An 18,578-nucleotide genomic window follows, 5' to 3' on the forward strand; every position below is an offset into this window, starting at 1 on the left:
ATTTAAATTCAATTAAAAAATAAAATGTAATTATTAAATATAAAAAAAGGGAATTATAATAAAATTTATAAAGTATTTATTTAGATAATCTAACATTATTATATTTTGATGTGTTATCATTTATATATATAAAAATAATTATGTTTAATATCATTCAAACAAGCAATCTTCATCAACATCCTATACAACTCTTTCTGGGACTATGGGTCTTGGGTTCTCTTCCTCCCATTAAGCGATCCAATCTTCTTCAACGAAACTATCAGGATCTTCAGAGGCTGCTGCCGCATCTTTTGCTTCTTGTAATTTGGTAGATTTATCGTTTTCCCAAACTTCAAGTTAGGCTTCTTTCTTTTCTATTTCAGCTACTCTATCAGCATATTATTACTTTCTAACTTCAATATCAATTTTTCTTAGTCTAGTGGTGTCTTAAAGCCATTTGAAAAGTCTTCCATATCCAATATTATATTCATCAATCTCTTATTAATTGAACTTTTCGATTTTAGTAGCTATTTTATTAATTAAAGCATAGGGTTTAACTTTATTAGGTTTCGGGCCTTAATGATTATAATTAACAAGCAAATTAAAGAAATCTTCATTTAATAATGTTTTCACGTATTTCCAATTAAGAATATGAGTTTTAGGTATATTAATTTCCTCCATAGTATACCCAAGTAAATATAAAATATTTTAAAGAATAACAGGGTATTTTAAAACACGATATTCTTTTAAATCTAAAAACAATTTTTAAACATGTTCGTATTTTAGAATTTCCTTTAAGGCTTCTAATTTAACACTTTCTAATCTGTAATTGTATTCTTTTTCATTATCTTTTAAATGGTCATAATCTGATTTTTTATCTTCTTCTGCTTTTGCCTCTTCATCATTTAACTAATCAATTAAATCTTTTGGTGCTTCTTATAAGTACTAAATGTATCTGTCAATATCTTAACTCATTAATCTTTTTTCTGTTTATTCCCAACTATTAGCAAATAATTATACATAAGATTCTAAGTATTTAATATCTTCTTAAGATATTTCTCTGTCTTAACCCATAGTATCTGCACATAAAACATATTCTTTTGCTTCAAATAAAAATCCTTATTCTTTGGGCGCTTCTGGATATTATTCAAGAAAATTATCAAATTCAATCTATTTTTCTTTTTACGCTTCTTCATCATTTTCTAAAGCTTCAATCTCCTTTTAAAATTCCTCTTCTTTCTCTTTTTTTTCTACTGTCCATTTTTCTAATTCTTATTAATATTCTTATCTTTTTTATAACGCATCATTAAAGAATTCTTCCTTTTTTAATTTTTTTTTTTTTTTTTAATATTTGCTTACCTTTAAATAACTATTATATTTTAAAGGGAATGCAATATAAGAGCCTAATTTAGGTATTCTGAAATAAGTCATTCTAGGTTCCTTAACTAGATCAGGAATATAAACATAGTTTGGAGGAGGAGGGCCTGCGTTTTCTTGGTCATCTTCATTAACTGGTTCTCTTTCTTTAAATACTGCTGCTGTCACACTCTCTTCTTCTTTAGCTGATAATATCTTATCTATTTAAAACATTTATTTAAATATTTTAAAGAATATATTATTTACTAGACATCAAATCTTTGTGAGAATCGGAATACCCAATATATTTAATAATTTTTTCAGCCTCTTAATCAAGATGAGCTTTTTCATCTTCATCTTCTTCATTAATTTGTTTGAAAGGAAAGTCTTTAATTCCTATGTAAACTCCAACTAAATTTTTTCTTTTTTCTAAGAAGTTGGGAAATTCACTTACTAATAATTCTTAATGATATTCTTCATTTCTAACTTTTTCTTCAAAATTATTATCGATTTCTTCATCTTTTAGCTTTAATTACTGGACTCTTTCCTATTCTTATCTGTTCTTTTCTAATTATTCTTAATGTTACATTTTTAATACCTCTTTTTCTTATAATATTCCTTCTAATTTATTCTCATTTGATAATGATGCAGAATAATTCAATAGCCATTTCGCTAAATAATCTACAGGAAACTTTGGATTTTCTAAATACAATGAAGCCAATCCTTTACATATTACTTTACCGATTTCATCTTATTTTAAGTACTTATTTATTATTATATATTTTGTTTTTTCATATAGATATATTTTATACATCGATATCGGCTTTACTGGAATATTGCAAACTCATACTTTATTATTATTGCTTTAAACTATTTTGTTTTATTTTTGTTAAAATATAAGTCTTTACTTTAAATTTTTTTAAAATAAGTTTTATTTTTTTAATTTAAAAAATATAATTCTATTTAAATTTAATCTTCTTTTTAATATAATATATATATAATTTTTTAATTTATTAATATTTTCTTTTATATTTTAGTTTATATGAACTTCTATTAAAATCATAATAGTATATAGTATATTTATATTTACTATTAATTTAATATTATAAAAAAAAATTAATTTTTAATTATTTAATTTTTTTTTTAAAAAAAAAATTATGATTTTGAAAATAGAATATAATAATTTTTAAAAGTTAAAAAAAATATTTAAAAATACATATATTTTAAGATATATTGATATATTAATTAAAAAAATTTAATATAGTAAATAGATTATATGGTCTAATATATTTTATAAATTTTATGAAAATATATTTTTAAATAAAAAAAAAATTATATCTAATTAAAATGATAGCAAATATAGATAATTTTTTAATATATTATTTTATGTTGATTAATTTAAATATTAAATAGCAAAAATTTATATAATAAAATTGTAAAAAATCACTTGAATGAATATTTCATTCATTTACCTTATTTAATTGGATATAGTGTAAATATTATAAATATATTTTTTTTTATTTTATTTGGGGAAAAGATACACATATATTTTACTTTAATTACTTTAATTCATATAGTCAAATTTATTTTAAATTTTAATAACTATTTAATGTTTAAAAAAGAAAAAAAAAGAAAATATTAGATTATTAATTGATATTAAATAAAAAATTTAAATTAACTTTTTATTTTTTGATATTTTAGAAAATACTATAATACATATCAAAAAAATAATAATAAGTATATATACATTATTAAAAACTGATATTATCTTGTAGAAAAAAATATATATATATATAAAAGATATAAATAAAATTAAAAAAAAAATGATGAAATTTTTTTCAATAATAATAATATAATTTTAGTTAGTATTTTCTATATTTTGTGCTTGGGCAATGTTTTAGAGTTTTTTCGAAGCCTAATAAGGAAAAGTTAATTTATTATTTTGCAATATAGCCTTTGATATAACATTTGTATATGTATTAGCTATATTTAATTTTTTTTGGAATAATATTCAAATATATGATGCATATTATTCATTAGGACCTTTATCTAAGTTTTTATTAATTTAGCATTTTTCAGGGTATGGAATCAAAGAATTTAATGGCAAAAATTTTATTTTAACTATTTTAATGTATGTTTGGTCTGTAAGATTATTTACTCATATTTTTGGAAAATGGGAAGGTTTTCCCGATTAAGATAAAAGAATAACTACGATAGAATTCAAAGGTTATGGTGGAAAAAAAAGATTTTTTTTTTGGTTATGGTTTAGCCCTTTTATTGCTTTTATGAATGCTTTACTAATTTCTTTTCTTACTTTGCCTGTTACTTTATTTTAATTTAGAAATCCTAACCTTTATGATAATTTAGTTGGAGAAAATCTCACTCTAAGTGATTTTGTTGGCTTTTTGGTTGCTTTCTTTGGATTAGCTGTTCAAACTATTGCCGATTAGGAATCTGTTTGGTGGAGGACATATGGGAAAACAAATAAAGTTGCTGATTATGGGACTAGAAGATATGTTAGATATCCCTAATATTTTGGAGAAATTATATTCTGGGCTGGAGTTTATATTTTCACTATTTCTTCATTCCCTTCAAATATATTTCAAGATTATAGCCAATGGATTTATTGGCCCATAGGTAACATATTGGAAACTTTATGGCTTTGTCATATGAGTGATATAATGGATAATTAGGTTTTGAAAAGAAAAGATAATTGGAAAGAATATAAATAAAAAGTAAAATTTGCTTTAATACCTTTTTTTAGATTTTGAAATTTATTTTAATTATTTTTTGTTTTAAAATTTTAATAAAATTGTAGTATTTATTAATAATTTTTAATATATATATATATATATATATCTATATATATATTTCATATATCTTTTCTACATATTGGGCACGATATTTTTTACGGCAACCATTTAAATAAGCATTTTTAGTGAAACTAGTGTTTACATTATAAATAATTTAAGCATTCATTTTCTTTATAATATTCAAAACATATAGAACATATTGCATTATTTATATTATTTTCAATTTTTTATGTCTTATATGTTTTTTGTTCTAATTTTTCTATTTTATTTTGTAATATTAAACTTTTATCATATGTATTTTCTTCGTTAACTTTGATGTTTATAAATAATAGGAATTATTTTTCTTATAAAGATTCATTAGTCAAAGTAAAAAAAGGGTTAAATAAATTTTAACCTACTGGAAATTATATAAATACTATCTAAGAATTAAAACTTTCATTCTAAAACGGAATGGCTATTTTACAGATTTAACATTAAATTTAGTTTATTTATTTTTCATGTATTAGTTTTTTTTACTCAGTTTTACATTAATAACAATACGCTTTTATACTTTTATATGTAAAAAATTAACTCATTATAAATTACAATTATGAATTTTTTTGTTTTTATTCTATTTTATGGTCTTTTTTTTATGAATTAATAATAATAATAATTTTTAATGTTAAAACTATTATTTAGTCAATATTTTATTAATATTAATATTAATATAATAAAAAATAATAATTATTGATTTTAATAATATTTTAATTTATATTTATTAAAAAGTATATTTGTTATTTATATAACAAATTTTTAAATTAAATAATATTATTAAATAATATTTTTATTTAAATTACAAAGTTATCAAATTTTTAATTTAAATTACAAAGTTATCAAATTTTCAATTTTATATTTAAAAAAAATTATTAGTAATTATAAATATTTAAAATTAAAATATTTTATTAAAAAAAGGGCTTATAAACATATATTCATATTCTATTTAATTCATTTTTATTATATTATATTATATTGTTTATAACTAATTAATTAAGAGAAATAGTATAACAAACTCTTTTTTTTTTCTATCTAATATAAATATTTTAAAATAAAAATTAATCTACAAAAAAACTAAACTTAAAATTAACAATTAAAATAATCTCAAATTTATAAAATTTTAATTATATAACAAAATTTAATATATATTAGTTCGACGTAATCAATATATGATTTCAAAGTGATGCATTATTTTTTTTATGATTTTTTATACATTATTTACTTTAAAGTGGTTTTATACTATCAAATACAGACTAATTAATGTCGAAATTATTATTATCAAACTAGTTATTTTGCAAATTATTTTCAAGAATTTCTGTTTAGGAAATCTTATAGCCACATACACATTAAGGCTTACTACATATGCAAGTTTTATTATAAAGTCTAGTTTAAGGATATTATTGGTCTTTAGAAAAAGAAATAAAAGAATAAAGTAATTTTCTTTTTTTAATCTATTAGTAAGTTAAATTTTTCTTATGTTTAGAAATCGATTAAGCAATATGTTCGAAATCATTAATAGAATAAAATGATTTTGAAAATAATTGATTATTTTCAGTATTTTTCAAAGTTATTAAGCTATTATTTTATGATTGTTTAATTGATTTACTTATGAATTTTTTATATTTTTTGGTTTTTGAATAGCTTACAGATTTTTCGAAAAATGATGTAAAAGGCATTATTTAATTATAATATTAATTTTACATAAAACGCTACTTTTTAGGCGGAGAAACTGAAAAATTATTAATAAATTAATTTTTATTTTTTTTGTATTATTTCTTCAAATAAAATTTTTATAAATAAGACTTTTTTGAGTTAAGTTAAACATTTGAAATTTCTACTGAAAAGCAACTATTTTCTTCTAAATAGTCTTCGTTTTTTTTGGGAATTATAAATTAATGATCATCATCTATTGAAAAATTTTTCAAATAATTTTCGAATTGTTATGTTTTTAAAAGTTCATTTTGTATATTATTTTTTGTCTTGGGATTAATTTTTTTTTATTATTATTATTAAAATTATCTAGTATTTTTTAAAAAAGTAAGTTTTTTGATTAAATTATTTTATATTTTTTATAAAAGGACTTTCTTTTAGGAAAAATCTGTAGGAATTTATTACTTATAATTTATTAATGATTTTTTATAAAATATTCTTTTTTATTTTTATATCGTTTTTATTTAGGTTTTGTCTCTTTATGAAAATAAACTTTTGTTGTTTATATATGATGAATGTACTATTTTTTTGTTTTTATAAGAGTTCATTAAGTTTATTTTCTTTTTCTTTATTAAAGTTTCTAAATCAGAAATTTATTAGATTATTAATTTTTCATCTTTTTAATCTTGGAATGTTAATTTACTTTAGTTTTCCATTTTTTAGATTAATAATGCATTTTTCTTTCCTATTTTTTCCTCTATGTCTTTTAATTCTTTCATAAGTTCATTTTCTTGTTCATTATCTTCTATTATATCAATAAATGTTATTATTTTTTTAAAATTTCTGTTCTATTTAATTTATTCTTCTTGTTCTATTATATTTTCCTCGTCTATTTATAATTTTTATTCCTCATTTTATTAGTCATGTGTTTATTCTAGATTTTATAAAAGTTTTAATTATTCAGCATATTTATTACAATTGTTTTCTATTTAATCATAATTTTGCTAAGTATTTTCTTTTGATTTTAAATTTTTCACATAAGAGTATTTTTATTAAGAAGTAAATTTTAGACTTAATGATTTATTATTAGTTTATTCTAATTTTTAATCATTTTTTTGATAATTTTAGACTAAATTTTGTTAATTTTATGAATCATTTTAATAAATTTCTGATTGTTTTTAAGAAACAAATTCAGAAGGGGATTTAAATTAGGAGTCAAATAATTGTTAATTTTAATTATTTTTTTTATTTCTAATTTTTTTTTCTAGTTCTTCTAATTATTATAATAGTATATCTTCGTCTTCTACTTTATTTAAACTTTCATCTTATTTTTGATTTTTTACTTGATTTTTTATATCCTCTATTTCTTTAAATAATAGATTATCTTAAATAGAATTAACTAAAGATTTTTTTTCATTTTTAATTTAAAATTGTTCTTTTAATTATTCAATTTATATATCAAGACTAATTTCATGATTTTTTTCTAAAGAATCTAGTTCCAAATATAATTATTATTCGACAATATCATCTAAGAATTCTTATTTTTTAGATTAAAATGTATATTTTTTACATTAAGAACTATTTTTTTCTAATCTTTCTTCGTTTAAATCTTTATCATCTTACTTTATTATTAAATTTTAATCAAACTATTTATCATTTAAAAATAACTAATCATTTTAAAATATTTATTATTCTAAAGAATCTTCTTTTTCAAAGGAATTTTTTGATTATTGTTATTAGTTATATTTTTCTAAAGAGTCATCATTTTCTGCTAAGTTTTACATTGAATTTTCCTTTGGTTTTTTTTTGAAAAGAACATTTATATTTTCAAGAGAATCATTAGATAATAAATCTAATAAATTAGAATCTTTATTAATAGAATCTTTTTTTTCTTCAATATATTATTCTAATGAATCATTTTTTAATTCTTTTTACATAAAAGGATTTATTTAATAATTTAATATTAAGTTTAATTCTTATAAAGTTTCAGTTTTAATATAATCATCAAGTGTTCCTTCAACTAGACTCTGTTAAGTAGAAAATTTCTAACTTTCAGTAATTGTATCTTTTCTGTACTTTGGAAATACTGGAAGAATTTCTGATAGTAACATTTCTGGGACTATTTTTTCATTTTATAAATTTTCTATTATATTTATTATATTTGAATCAACTTTAAGTTTTTTAAAACTTTAATTTTAGTATTCTTCTTTTAATAGATTTTGATTTTTAGTAGATTACTTATAGTTTGATTTTTAATCTTATTTTAGGATTAATTACAAGTTTTCAATATTTTTAAAATTTTGTTCTTCTAATTATTATATTTTTATGGTTTTTTCTTTTTATTAATTTATTTTTTCTTTAATCTTTTTATTTTTATTATATAATTATATAATATATTAATATGTATTTTTACTTTTTATTATTTTTTTAAGCTTTTTTCATTCTCTTATATTTATATATGTTTTTCATCATTTATATCTTAATCTTAATTTTAGTTTTTAAAATTATTTAAATTTTTATTTTATTCTTATCTTTTTATATTCTATATAATGTCTAAATCAGATATATTTTATTTTTTATTTGATTAGAATTCATTTTCTTTTAACTAAATTTCATTTTCATTTAAATTTTATAGTAAATCTTCTTAATCTTTTATACTTTCATTAATCTAGTTTTTAATACTATTTTAATCTATTTATTTATCATTTTCCTTATTTGATTATTAAGTTTTGTGTGTTTATTGATTTTAAGATAATATAGTTACATTTTTGTTTTCTTGATCTTCTTTAAATTAAATGTTTTAATCAGAATTAACTTTAAATTGAATTTATTCATTAACTATATCTGAATCATGCTTTTAATTTGAATTTATTGATAAAATTGCTTATTAATCAGAATTATTAGTGTATTTTTAATAATTTTAAATATTTCCTTCTAATGAATCTTATTCTTATTTATCTTCAATATTTTCGTCTTAAATTTCATTTTGTTCGTTTGAATTTGTTTTTTATAAATTTTCTTAGACTTATATTTGAGTTTCTATATCCATTTATTTATTATAATTATTTTAATTTTATTAAATTTCTTCAGCTAAATTATTTAATTTTTATTCAGCTAGATTTTCTTATTATTAAATTTAATCAAGACTTTCATCTAATTAAGATTAGTTTAATTTTTTATAGTCTTTATGGGTTTTATTTATACATTATTTATCTTAAGTTTTATTCTCAGTATTATTTAAAGGTTATTTTTCGTATAAATTTACCTTTAATTCTTTATTTTATAAATCATAAATATTTTTATCATTATTTCTATTTTCTTCGTTTAAAATTTATTTTAAATTATTTTGATTTTAATTATTTTATGTCTTTTAAATTTATTCTTCTTAACAAATTATTTAAGAATTTATTAATTTTTCATTTTTTTCTTAGATTAAAGTTTAAATTTTTTCCTAAGTAAAAATAGTTTTAGATATATCTTAATTTATTGTCTCTTCCTTATTTTCCACTTAATTTTAAGTATTTTGTTAAATACTTTTATTTTTTTATACTTTCTAATCTTCATTAATTACATATTAGTATTTAGTCTCCTAGTTTTAAATTTATTATTTTTATTAATTATCGTCTTCTATTATAACAATATCTTTTTCTATATTTTGGTTTGTTTTTAAACATTAATTACTTGCTTTCTTTGCTTTTTTGTTTACTTTTCTTTTAGTATTTTTATCTAAATCTACTATATTTTATATTTATTAATTGTTAGGGTCATCATATGTTTCTAGACTATCATTTTATTATTAATTTTAGATTTTTTAATCTAACTTTAAGTTAGTTTTATCCTATGTTTTTGTAGGCTTTTATTATTTATTATCTTTTTAATGCTATTATTATACTTCATCTTAATATTCTTTTTCTTATTGTTATAATTATTAAATACAATAATGATTTTCTTATTATAATTATTAACTTTTATTATTATCTTCTTAATTATTTCCATCAAAATCTTATATATTAATAGCCTCTTACATTTTTTTTGATGTGTATTTTTCTTGTTAAGTTATTATTTATTTATTTTTTTCTTAAATTTATTCATTATTTCCGATATTTAAATTGTTTTTTTATTCACTTTAACTATTATCATCATTTTATATCAATTTATATTTATTCATATTTTAATATTAATCAATTTAATTTTATTATTATTCATTTACATTTAAAATAAATTATTATAAATTATTTATTGACTATTAATTTTAAATTTATTAAGATTAATTTTTTGTTTCTTAATATTAGTAATTATTATTTTCAAATTATTTATTAATAATCTTTTAAGTTTAAATATTTTCATCTTTTTATAATTTTTATATTTTTTCTTATTAAATGCTATTTATCTATTTTATATTTTCTTAAGAATCTTGTTTATTTATTATTTTAATTTCATATTAGCTATCTTATAATTCATTATTTATACACTATTTCGAATTTTGTTCTGAATTTCTCTGATAATCTTTAGTTTACTAATTTATCAAAATAATTTCATTTTTTTAATATTTTTCCTTTTTTTATTTAATTTTTATTTTTTATATTTATATACTTAATTTTATTATTAATTTTTTACTTTATTTTCATTTTAATACTAATCTTATTCATAATCTATAATTTATTTTGTTAGGCCTTTTTATTTTTATATTAGATTCTCATTAATTATTTATTAATCTTTATATTATAAAGAATCACTTTAATTTGAATTTTATAATAATTCATCTTATTAATATGTATTATTATCTACAAAATTCTATTATTTTATACTCTCGTCTTGCTATATAGCTTATTTTTATAATAAGTTTTATTATTCTTTACTTTCTAGTTATTTAATTTATTATTATTTTATTTCTTTTTATTATTAATTTTATAATTTATTTTCTTTCGAATTTGAATAATCTATATTTACTTGTTATTATTTATACTGGTTATTTTAGTTCAAAGTATTTATTTAATTTTCGATTTAATTAGATTATTTATTTTAATAATCACTTTGATTTTATATATCTACTTCAATTTAATTTTGATTATTCGTATTATCAAATTTATTAGATATTTTTTAATTTATATTTTTTTATTTATTTTATGTCTAATCATTATTTTTCTAGTATTTATTATTGATTAAACTTTATTCTTCTTTTTTTTATTTTTATTATACACTCTATTTTTTTATTTCAATATGTTTTTTATTGTCTTAGTTTTCATATAAATTATTTTAATTAGATTCTATAAGATTATTTAATTTTTGTAATTGTAATAAACATTATTTTTATTATTAATCATCTAAATTATCAATCTCCTATTATTATTATTACTATTTTTATTAAATTTATTTTTATTTTGAATTTTATACTTCTTCTTATAAGTCTTATTCTTCTAAATATTCATTTTAGACATTATTTTATTATTCCTGTAATTTATTTTTTATTTATTTAACACATTATAATTATTATTCTTCATATGCAAGTTATTGTTTTTATTTTAAATTATCTTCTAATTAATCGTTATCTTATTATTCTGTTAAATTTTATAATATTACAATTTCTTATACTTAATGTTATTATAAATCTTCTTATAATTATTTTTGTATATTTTATATTTCTTCATTATATTATTAATATAATTAATTCTTTTTTTTAGAATTATTAATGATTGTTTTTATTACAAATTAATTTTTATTCTTATTCTTATAATAATTATTGTTCTTATTCTTATTCTTATTCTTATTCTTATTTCTTATTCTTTATTCTTTATGTCCTATCTATCTATCTTCTATCTATCTATCTACTTCTCTATCTATCTCTTTCTTATTCTTTTCTTATTCTTATTCTTATTCTTATTCTTATTCTTATTCTTATTCTTATTCTTATTCTTATTCTTATTCTTATTCTTATTCTTATTCTTATTCTTATTCTTATTCTTATTCTTATTCTTATTCTTATTCTTATTCTTATTCTTATTCTTATTCTTATTCTTATTCTTATTCTTATTCTTATTCTTATTCTTATTCTTATTCTTATTCTTATTCTTATAATAATTATTTTCCTTATTATTATTATAATTATTATTCTTAATTTTATTATTATAATTATTATTATTTTTATTCTTTTTTTTTTTTAATAATTATTTTTCTTCTTATATTTTTTATTTTATCTATTCTTTTTATTCTTACTATTTTTCTTATACATTTTTTAATTATTAATATTATTTTCCTTCTTCTTTTTATTATTAATATAATTCATCTTATTCTTCTTTTATTTCTTCTTCATATTATTTTTTTAATTTATTTTCCTTTTCGCATTACTATTGTTTTAGTTCTTTGAATTATTTTTTTTATCCTTTTTCTTATTCTTATCCTTGTTTGAACTCTTTTCTTTATTCTAATTATTTATCTTTATTTTACTTTTCTCCGTATTTTTTCTCTTATTATTCTTATTTATTTTATTCTTCCTATATTTTATATTTTTCCTGTTCTTATTCGTCCTTATATTGATATTTTTCTTATCTTTCTTCATATTATTATTCTTCTTATTATGCTTAGTTATATATATTTTCATCATATTATTTTTAATTTTTTTGTATCACTTTATTTTCATGTTTTAAATACACTTCTTATTCTTATTAGTTTGAGTATTAATTTTCGTTACTTTATAAAATTTATTTTTGTTCTTATATTTGATTCTTATAACTTATTTATTCTATTTATTTATTTGATAATTAATATTTTTATATATTATTTTATGATTATTCTAGAATTTAATTTTTCTCATCTATTTAATTATATTCCTTATTATCATCTTTATTATTTTTAGTTTATTTAATTATCTAGTTTATTTTATTTTCTTATTTTTATTCAACTACCATTTAGCATTTTAAATTTTAATTTTTTTCTTAGTTATAATCATCATCATCTTGTAATCGTTAATTAATATTTTCTATTTATATATTTTCAGTTTTTATATAATTATTATTACTAGAATTATATGACAATTAATCACTTATACTGTTAGTTTTATTAAGAGAGTCATCTTAAATATATTTATGTGTATTTTATATTTTTTATTCTTAACTTTTATTATCTTAGTTTATTTTTTCTGTATTAAATAGGAATTCTTACTATTATTAACTTATTATTTAATTATTTTTATTGTTATCTTAATTATTATTATTATTTGTTTTATTTTATTTTTATTTAATCTTTAGTTTTTATTATTTATTTTAATTTGTTTAATCTTTTGATGCTTAAATGTTGTTTTCTATTTACTATTCTTATTTATTATTAAATTCTTGTTAATCAAATTAACTAGTATTATTTTATATATTTCCTTATTCGTCTTTGTTAATTTTATTTTGTATTTGAGATTCTAAAGTTTCTTATTTTTATAATTTAGGTTGTTCAATATTTTCTTAATATTTATTAGAATAAATTTATTATACATCCTATTTTATGTTATCCTATTATTATTTTTAATCAATAATTTTTGAAATTTAATTATCTTCTATATTTTAAATTTCAATATTTTTATATTCTGAAACTTATTAAATTTATGCTTCTTTTATATCCTCAATAGAATTTTATTAAATTACTTTTTATTTTTTATTATCTATATTTAAATAATTTTTTTCGTCTTAAGTAATTTAGATTTTATTTTTTAAAGAAGTCAAAGGCATTTTTATATTAGAATTTTAATTAGATTATATATCTGTTTTTAAATTAGCTATTTTTTATTAATCTTTTTTATCTAAATCATCACTTTTTAATTTAATATTTTATTTTTAATTTATCAATAAAGTTTCTTCTTTTATTTCAACTTTTTATTCTGGTTAATAAATATCGTTATCAGTTTAATCATTTATTTTTACATTTTGGATACCGTATTCATCTTCTTATGTATTTTAATTTATTTCCAAACTTTCTTATTATTATATTTAAATATTATCAATATTAATGTTGGTTTATTATGTATCATAGTTTTATAAAATTTATTACTATTATTCATTACTTTATGGGATTTGTTTTTATTCATTTAATGTATTTTAACATTCATTTTGTATTTATTTTGATTAATTTTTTGCTTTATTTATGTTTTGATTAATTTATTATTATTAATTATTTTACTAAACTTATTATTCCTAATTTATATCTTCACTTTATTGGTTTTGGATATTTTCATTTTATTAATTATGAGTATTTTCATAAAAAATTTAATCTTTTGAATTTATTTTTATTTTATTTTCTTATTTATATTTTTTAATATACTTCTAATTTTCTTATTTATTTTTTTAAAAATCGCTTTCAGATTGCTATTTTAATTATTACTAAGAGATATATTTTTATTATATTTCTTCTTATGGGCTTATATCATTTTATTTTTAAATCTATTAATTACTTTCTTTTTAAATTTCTTTTTTTTATTATTGTTAATGTTAATAACTTTATTGTGTATTATAATTGATATTATCTTAAATATTTTAATTTTATTAATCTAATGTGTATAATTAATTTTCATCGTTTAAATTTTCATTTTCGATAATAGAAATATTTTAGATTAATTATTCATTGTTATTTTATATTTCGTTTTATTCTTAAATTTGTTATTCTGAAAGTCTTTTTTCTTTTATATTATTTTTTTATAATTTTTTTTTTTTTTTTTTTTCTGGGCTTTTGTTAATTTAATTTGTTTGATCTTTTTTTTATTCTTTTTCTTAACTTAAACTCATATTATTATCTTAACTTTTATCATATTCTTAAATTTATTAATTACTTATTTACTGGTCATAATATTCTTATAAATATTAATCTTACTATTATTAATCAATATTTTATTATGAATTCGTTTTATTTTGATTTTATTAATATTTATTTGTTTATTTTTAATCATTTTCAAATTCTTATTTTACTTTTTATTTTTAATAAGGTTTTTATTCGTCTTCTTTTTTTAATTTAACTTAATTTAAACTTTATTTACTATTTTATTATTTTTAAATTTATTAATTATTTTTATCATTTAAAATTTCTTATTAAATGTTTATATCTTAAACTGCATTGTTATTATGTTTTATTAATTATTTTTAGACTTATTGTATTTCTTTTTTATTAAATTAACTTATATAATCATTTTATATTTATTATTATTCTTACGATATTTATATTTTTAATGTTTCATTTTCTTAATGTTTGTTTTTATTATTAAGTTAATCATTTTCAATCATATCTTAAGTTTATCTATTATTTTATTATTAACATTTGTCTTCATATTCATTCTAAATATATTATTTATGATCTTCTCTTTATTTATTTTATATATTATATTAATGATACTCTTAAATTTTATTTTGTTCAGCTTTTTATATTTAAAAATCTTTATGTTATTATTTTTCTTCTTGTTATTCTTTTAATTATTCTTTTTCTTATTATATTTTCTCATATTCTTCTTCTTATATTTATTCGTGTTCTTCTTCTTCTTCATCTAATGTTTATTCGTGTTCTTCTTCTTCTTCTCCTTATGTTTGTTTGCATTCTTCTTCTTATATTTATTCGTGTTCTTCTTATTCTTATTCTTATTCTTATTCTTATTCTTATTCTTATTCTTATTCTTATTCTTATTCTTATTCTTATTCTTATTCTTATTCTTATTCTTATTCTTATTCTTATTCTTATAATAATTATTTTCCTTATTATTATTATAATTATTATTCTTATTCTTATTCTTATAATAATTATTGTTCTTATTCTTATTCTTATTCCTATTCTTATAATAATTATTGTTCTTATAATAATTATTGTTCTTATTCTTATTCTTATTCTTATTCCTATTCTTATAATAATTATTGTTCTTATAATAATTATTGTTCTTATTCTTATTCTTATTCTTATTCTTATTCTTATTCTTATTCTTATTCTTATTCTTATTCTTATTCTTATTCTTATTCTTATTCTTATTCTTATTCTTATTCTTATTCTTATTCTTATTCTTATTCTTATTCTTATTCTTATAATAATTATTTTCCTTATTATTATTATAATTATTATTCTTATTCTTATTCTTATTCTTATTCTTATTCTTATTCTTATTCTTATTCTTATTCTTATTCTAATTCTTATTCTTATTCTTATTCTTATTCTTATTCTTATAATAATTATTGTTCTTATAATAATTATTGTTATTATTCTTATATTTATTCGTGTTCTTCTTATTCTTCTCCTTCTTATATTTATTTGTGTTCTTCCTCTTCTTATATTTTTTCGTGTTCTTCTTCATCTTATATTATTTATTCGTGCTATTCTTCTTCTTATGCTTTTTTGTGTTCTACTTCTTATGTTTTTTACTGTTCTTCCGGTTTTTATATTTTTTCGTGTTCTTCTTGTTCTTATATTTTTTTGTATTTTTCTTCTTATTATTATAATTTTTCCTCTTATTAATAATTGTAATTTTCGTTTTAATTTTAATTTTCTTATTGTTCTTCCTTTTCATCTTATAAATTATATTATTTTTTATATTTTTAATTTTTTAATATTATTATTATTTTTATTTTTTATATTGTTAATTTTATTATTCTTGGTTTTATTCATTCTCAATTTAATTTCCTTCGTCATTTTTACTTAGTTAATCTTATAATTATCCTTAAATACTATTGTTTTAATTATTTTAATATTATTGTTTATTTTTATATTTATCTTTATTTTTCTTATGAATTAATTATTATTATTCTATTTAACTTTCATTTTAATTAAGTTATTGTTAGTCCTTTTGATATTCTTTTTTATATTATTATTTCTTTTAATATTGATATTATTATTCTCCATCTTAATTTTCATATTATTTTTCTTATTCATCTTCTTTATTTTATACACTATTATCTTCTTCATATTTTTCTTTTTTATCTTAATATTATTCTTGATTAACTTATTAATTTTATTATCCTTTTCCACTTTAATATTGTTTTTTTTTTGATATTCATCCTTTTATTGTTATAAATATTATTCTTCTTTATTTTATAATTATTCGTCACATCCATATTATTTATCATTTTAAATTTATTATTTTTATTTTTTTATTTTATTTTTTTATTCTTAATATTATTACCTATTTTACACATTTTTATTCAAATTATTTTAATCTTCATTATATATTTATTAGTATTATTTCAAATTTTACGAATCTTAATTTTATTCATTCTATTTTTAGATTTATTAATTTTTATTTTGTTATCCTATCTAATTTTAATTAATTATTTACTAATCTTTTTTATCTTCTTATTCTTTTTACTAATATAATTATTATATATCAACTTATTTAGTTTTATTTTCTTTTTATTATTAATCATTAATATTTTGCTTTTATTATTATTATTCTATTTCTTATACTTATGATAATTATTATTAAATATACATATCATCCTACTAATTATTTTTATTTATTTATTATTATTAATTATATTATTTTTTATTTTATTTTTATAATTCAAAGGCTTTTTATTATTCTTAGATTTAATTTTTTTCTTATATTTTATTATTTTATTATTTCATTTATTATTCTTAATTTAAATTTTTGTTTATATTCGAAATGTTTTCTTCAATTTTTTAATTTTCAAATAGATTATTGTTTTTAACATTTAATTATAAATTTTAGATTTTAGTTTAACTGTTAGAGGACTATTCTTTAACGATTTTTTAAGTTTTCTAATTTTTATATTCTTCAATTTAATCTTAAAATAGTTTTTTTTATTCATTAAGCTAGTAACTTTTTTCTGAAAATTAGGTCTAATCGTTTTCCTAATCTATATTAGAATACTAATCTTATTCATTTTCTAAATCTAAATCCTTTTATTATTAATTTTTTTCAGGCTTTTGAGTTATTTCTTCGCATTAATCTTTCTATATTTATTATGTAATATTGATTTTTTTTTTTTTTCTCTCGTTTTATTTTTATTATTATTTATTATTATTTACTTAATTTAATTATTCTTATTATTATGCTTTTTATATATTTAATTATTCTTATGTTTAATTATTGTTTTATATTAAATTTTAAATTTATTATTAAGACTAATTTAAATTTTAATTAATTTAAGTTTGTATGTTAGTTTATTATTTATTTGTTTAATTTTAAATTTGTAATTGTATTTTTTATTAATTTTTAACTATTTATTCATCTTAATTTTTATTATGTGATATTTTATTTTTTTCTTAGTTTATTTTACAATTTTAACTTTTTGTATCTGTTGTATTTGTATTTTTAATTTATTATGTTTTAATGATATTATTATTTTTTATTTTACTATTTTTTAAATTTTCTTGTCTATCGACTTATGTTATTTCAAAATTATCTTATAATTCATTAATTGGTTAAAAAATTTATAATACTTAATTTTCTGTTTCTTCATCTTAAAATTCTTATAATTTTGATTCTCCTTATTATTATTCTTCAAATACTTCATATTCAAATTATTCTTATTCTTATTCTTATTCTTATTCTTATTCTTATTCTTATTCTTATTCTTATTCTTATTCTTATTCTTATTCTTATTCTTATTCTTATTCTTATTCTTATTCTTATTCTTATTCTTAATTCTTATTCTTATTCTTATTCTTATTCTTATTCTTATTCTTATTCTTATTCTTATTCTTATTCTTATTCTTATTCTTATTCTTATTCTATTCTATTCTTATTCTTATTCTTATTCTTATTCTTATTCTTATTCT

The 18,578-nt window shown here is 16.2% G+C and overlaps 3 protein-coding genes across 3 annotated transcripts, besides 42 other annotated features; 1 reads left to right on the forward strand and 2 right to left on the reverse strand. All coding sequences in view use genetic code 6, as the record gives it.

Annotated features, from left to right (window-relative positions):
* Positions 1-150: 150 nt before the first annotated feature.
* IMG5_172240 (hypothetical protein) lies at positions 151-2,183 on the reverse strand (the record flags this gene model as incomplete). The annotated part of the gene is made up of 3 exons (XM_004029782.1): positions 151-1,556; positions 1,603-2,098; positions 2,148-2,183. The coding sequence occupies 3 exons, from the start codon at positions 2,181-2,183 to the stop codon at positions 151-153; spliced, it is 1,938 nt and encodes a 645-aa protein (XP_004029830.1).
* A 1,040-nt stretch (positions 2,184-3,223) lies between these two features.
* IMG5_172250 (hypothetical protein) lies at positions 3,224-4,106 on the forward strand (the record flags this gene model as incomplete). The annotated part of the gene is made up of 1 exon (XM_004029783.1): positions 3,224-4,106. The coding sequence occupies exon 1, from the start codon at positions 3,228-3,230 to the stop codon at positions 4,104-4,106; it is 879 nt and encodes a 292-aa protein (XP_004029831.1). The 5' UTR covers positions 3,224-3,227.
* A 66-nt stretch (positions 4,107-4,172) lies between these two features.
* Positions 4,173-4,206: a microsatellite.
* Positions 4,207-4,944: 738 nt separating this feature from the next.
* Positions 4,945-4,970: a microsatellite.
* Positions 4,968-5,035: a microsatellite.
* Positions 5,036-7,064: 2,029 nt separating this feature from the next.
* Positions 7,065-7,103: a microsatellite.
* Positions 7,104-8,900: 1,797 nt separating this feature from the next.
* Positions 8,901-8,963: a microsatellite.
* Positions 8,964-9,164: 201 nt separating this feature from the next.
* Positions 9,165-9,194: a microsatellite.
* An 805-nt stretch (positions 9,195-9,999) lies between these two features.
* Positions 10,000-10,045: a microsatellite.
* Positions 10,046-10,698: 653 nt separating this feature from the next.
* Positions 10,699-10,753: a microsatellite.
* A 171-nt stretch (positions 10,754-10,924) lies between these two features.
* Positions 10,925-10,954: a microsatellite.
* Positions 10,955-11,547: 593 nt separating this feature from the next.
* Positions 11,548-11,980: a microsatellite.
* Positions 11,630-11,674: a microsatellite.
* Positions 11,633-11,680: a microsatellite.
* Positions 11,883-11,968: a microsatellite.
* Positions 11,919-11,971: a microsatellite.
* An 18-nt stretch (positions 11,981-11,998) lies between the features above and the next one.
* Positions 11,999-12,056: a microsatellite.
* Positions 12,045-12,107: a microsatellite.
* Positions 12,061-12,131: a microsatellite.
* Positions 12,132-13,002: 871 nt separating this feature from the next.
* Positions 13,003-13,042: a microsatellite.
* Positions 13,011-13,097: a microsatellite.
* A 254-nt stretch (positions 13,098-13,351) lies between these two features.
* Positions 13,352-13,407: a microsatellite.
* A 1,417-nt stretch (positions 13,408-14,824) lies between these two features.
* Positions 14,825-14,889: a microsatellite.
* Positions 14,826-14,882: a microsatellite.
* A 192-nt stretch (positions 14,890-15,081) lies between the features above and the next one.
* Positions 15,082-17,402, reverse strand: IMG5_172260 (hypothetical protein; the record flags this gene model as incomplete). The annotated part of the gene is made up of 2 exons (XM_004029784.1): positions 15,082-16,153; positions 16,960-17,402. The coding sequence occupies 2 exons, from the start codon at positions 17,400-17,402 to the stop codon at positions 15,082-15,084; spliced, it is 1,515 nt and encodes a 504-aa protein (XP_004029832.1).
* Positions 15,302-15,380: a microsatellite.
* Positions 15,302-15,453: a microsatellite.
* Positions 15,302-16,007: a microsatellite.
* Positions 15,419-16,007: a microsatellite.
* Positions 15,528-15,606: a microsatellite.
* Positions 16,001-16,043: a microsatellite.
* Positions 16,068-16,274: a microsatellite.
* Positions 16,070-16,254: a microsatellite.
* Positions 16,073-16,274: a microsatellite.
* Positions 16,085-16,250: a microsatellite.
* Positions 16,112-16,169: a microsatellite.
* Positions 16,157-16,210: a microsatellite.
* Positions 16,359-16,430: a microsatellite.
* Positions 16,379-16,430: a microsatellite.
* Positions 16,827-16,880: a microsatellite.
* Positions 16,914-16,945: a microsatellite.
* Positions 17,278-17,338: a microsatellite.
* Positions 17,355-17,426: a microsatellite.
* A 375-nt stretch (positions 17,427-17,801) lies between these two features.
* Positions 17,802-17,877: a microsatellite.
* A 443-nt stretch (positions 17,878-18,320) lies between these two features.
* Positions 18,321-18,578: a microsatellite.

The sequence above is a fragment of the Ichthyophthirius multifiliis genome (genome assembly GCF_000220395.1).
Source record: "Ichthyophthirius multifiliis unplaced genomic scaffold scaff_1120509251267, whole genome shotgun sequence".
In the NCBI taxonomy this organism is placed as follows: domain Eukaryota; phylum Ciliophora; class Oligohymenophorea; order Hymenostomatida; genus Ichthyophthirius; species Ichthyophthirius multifiliis.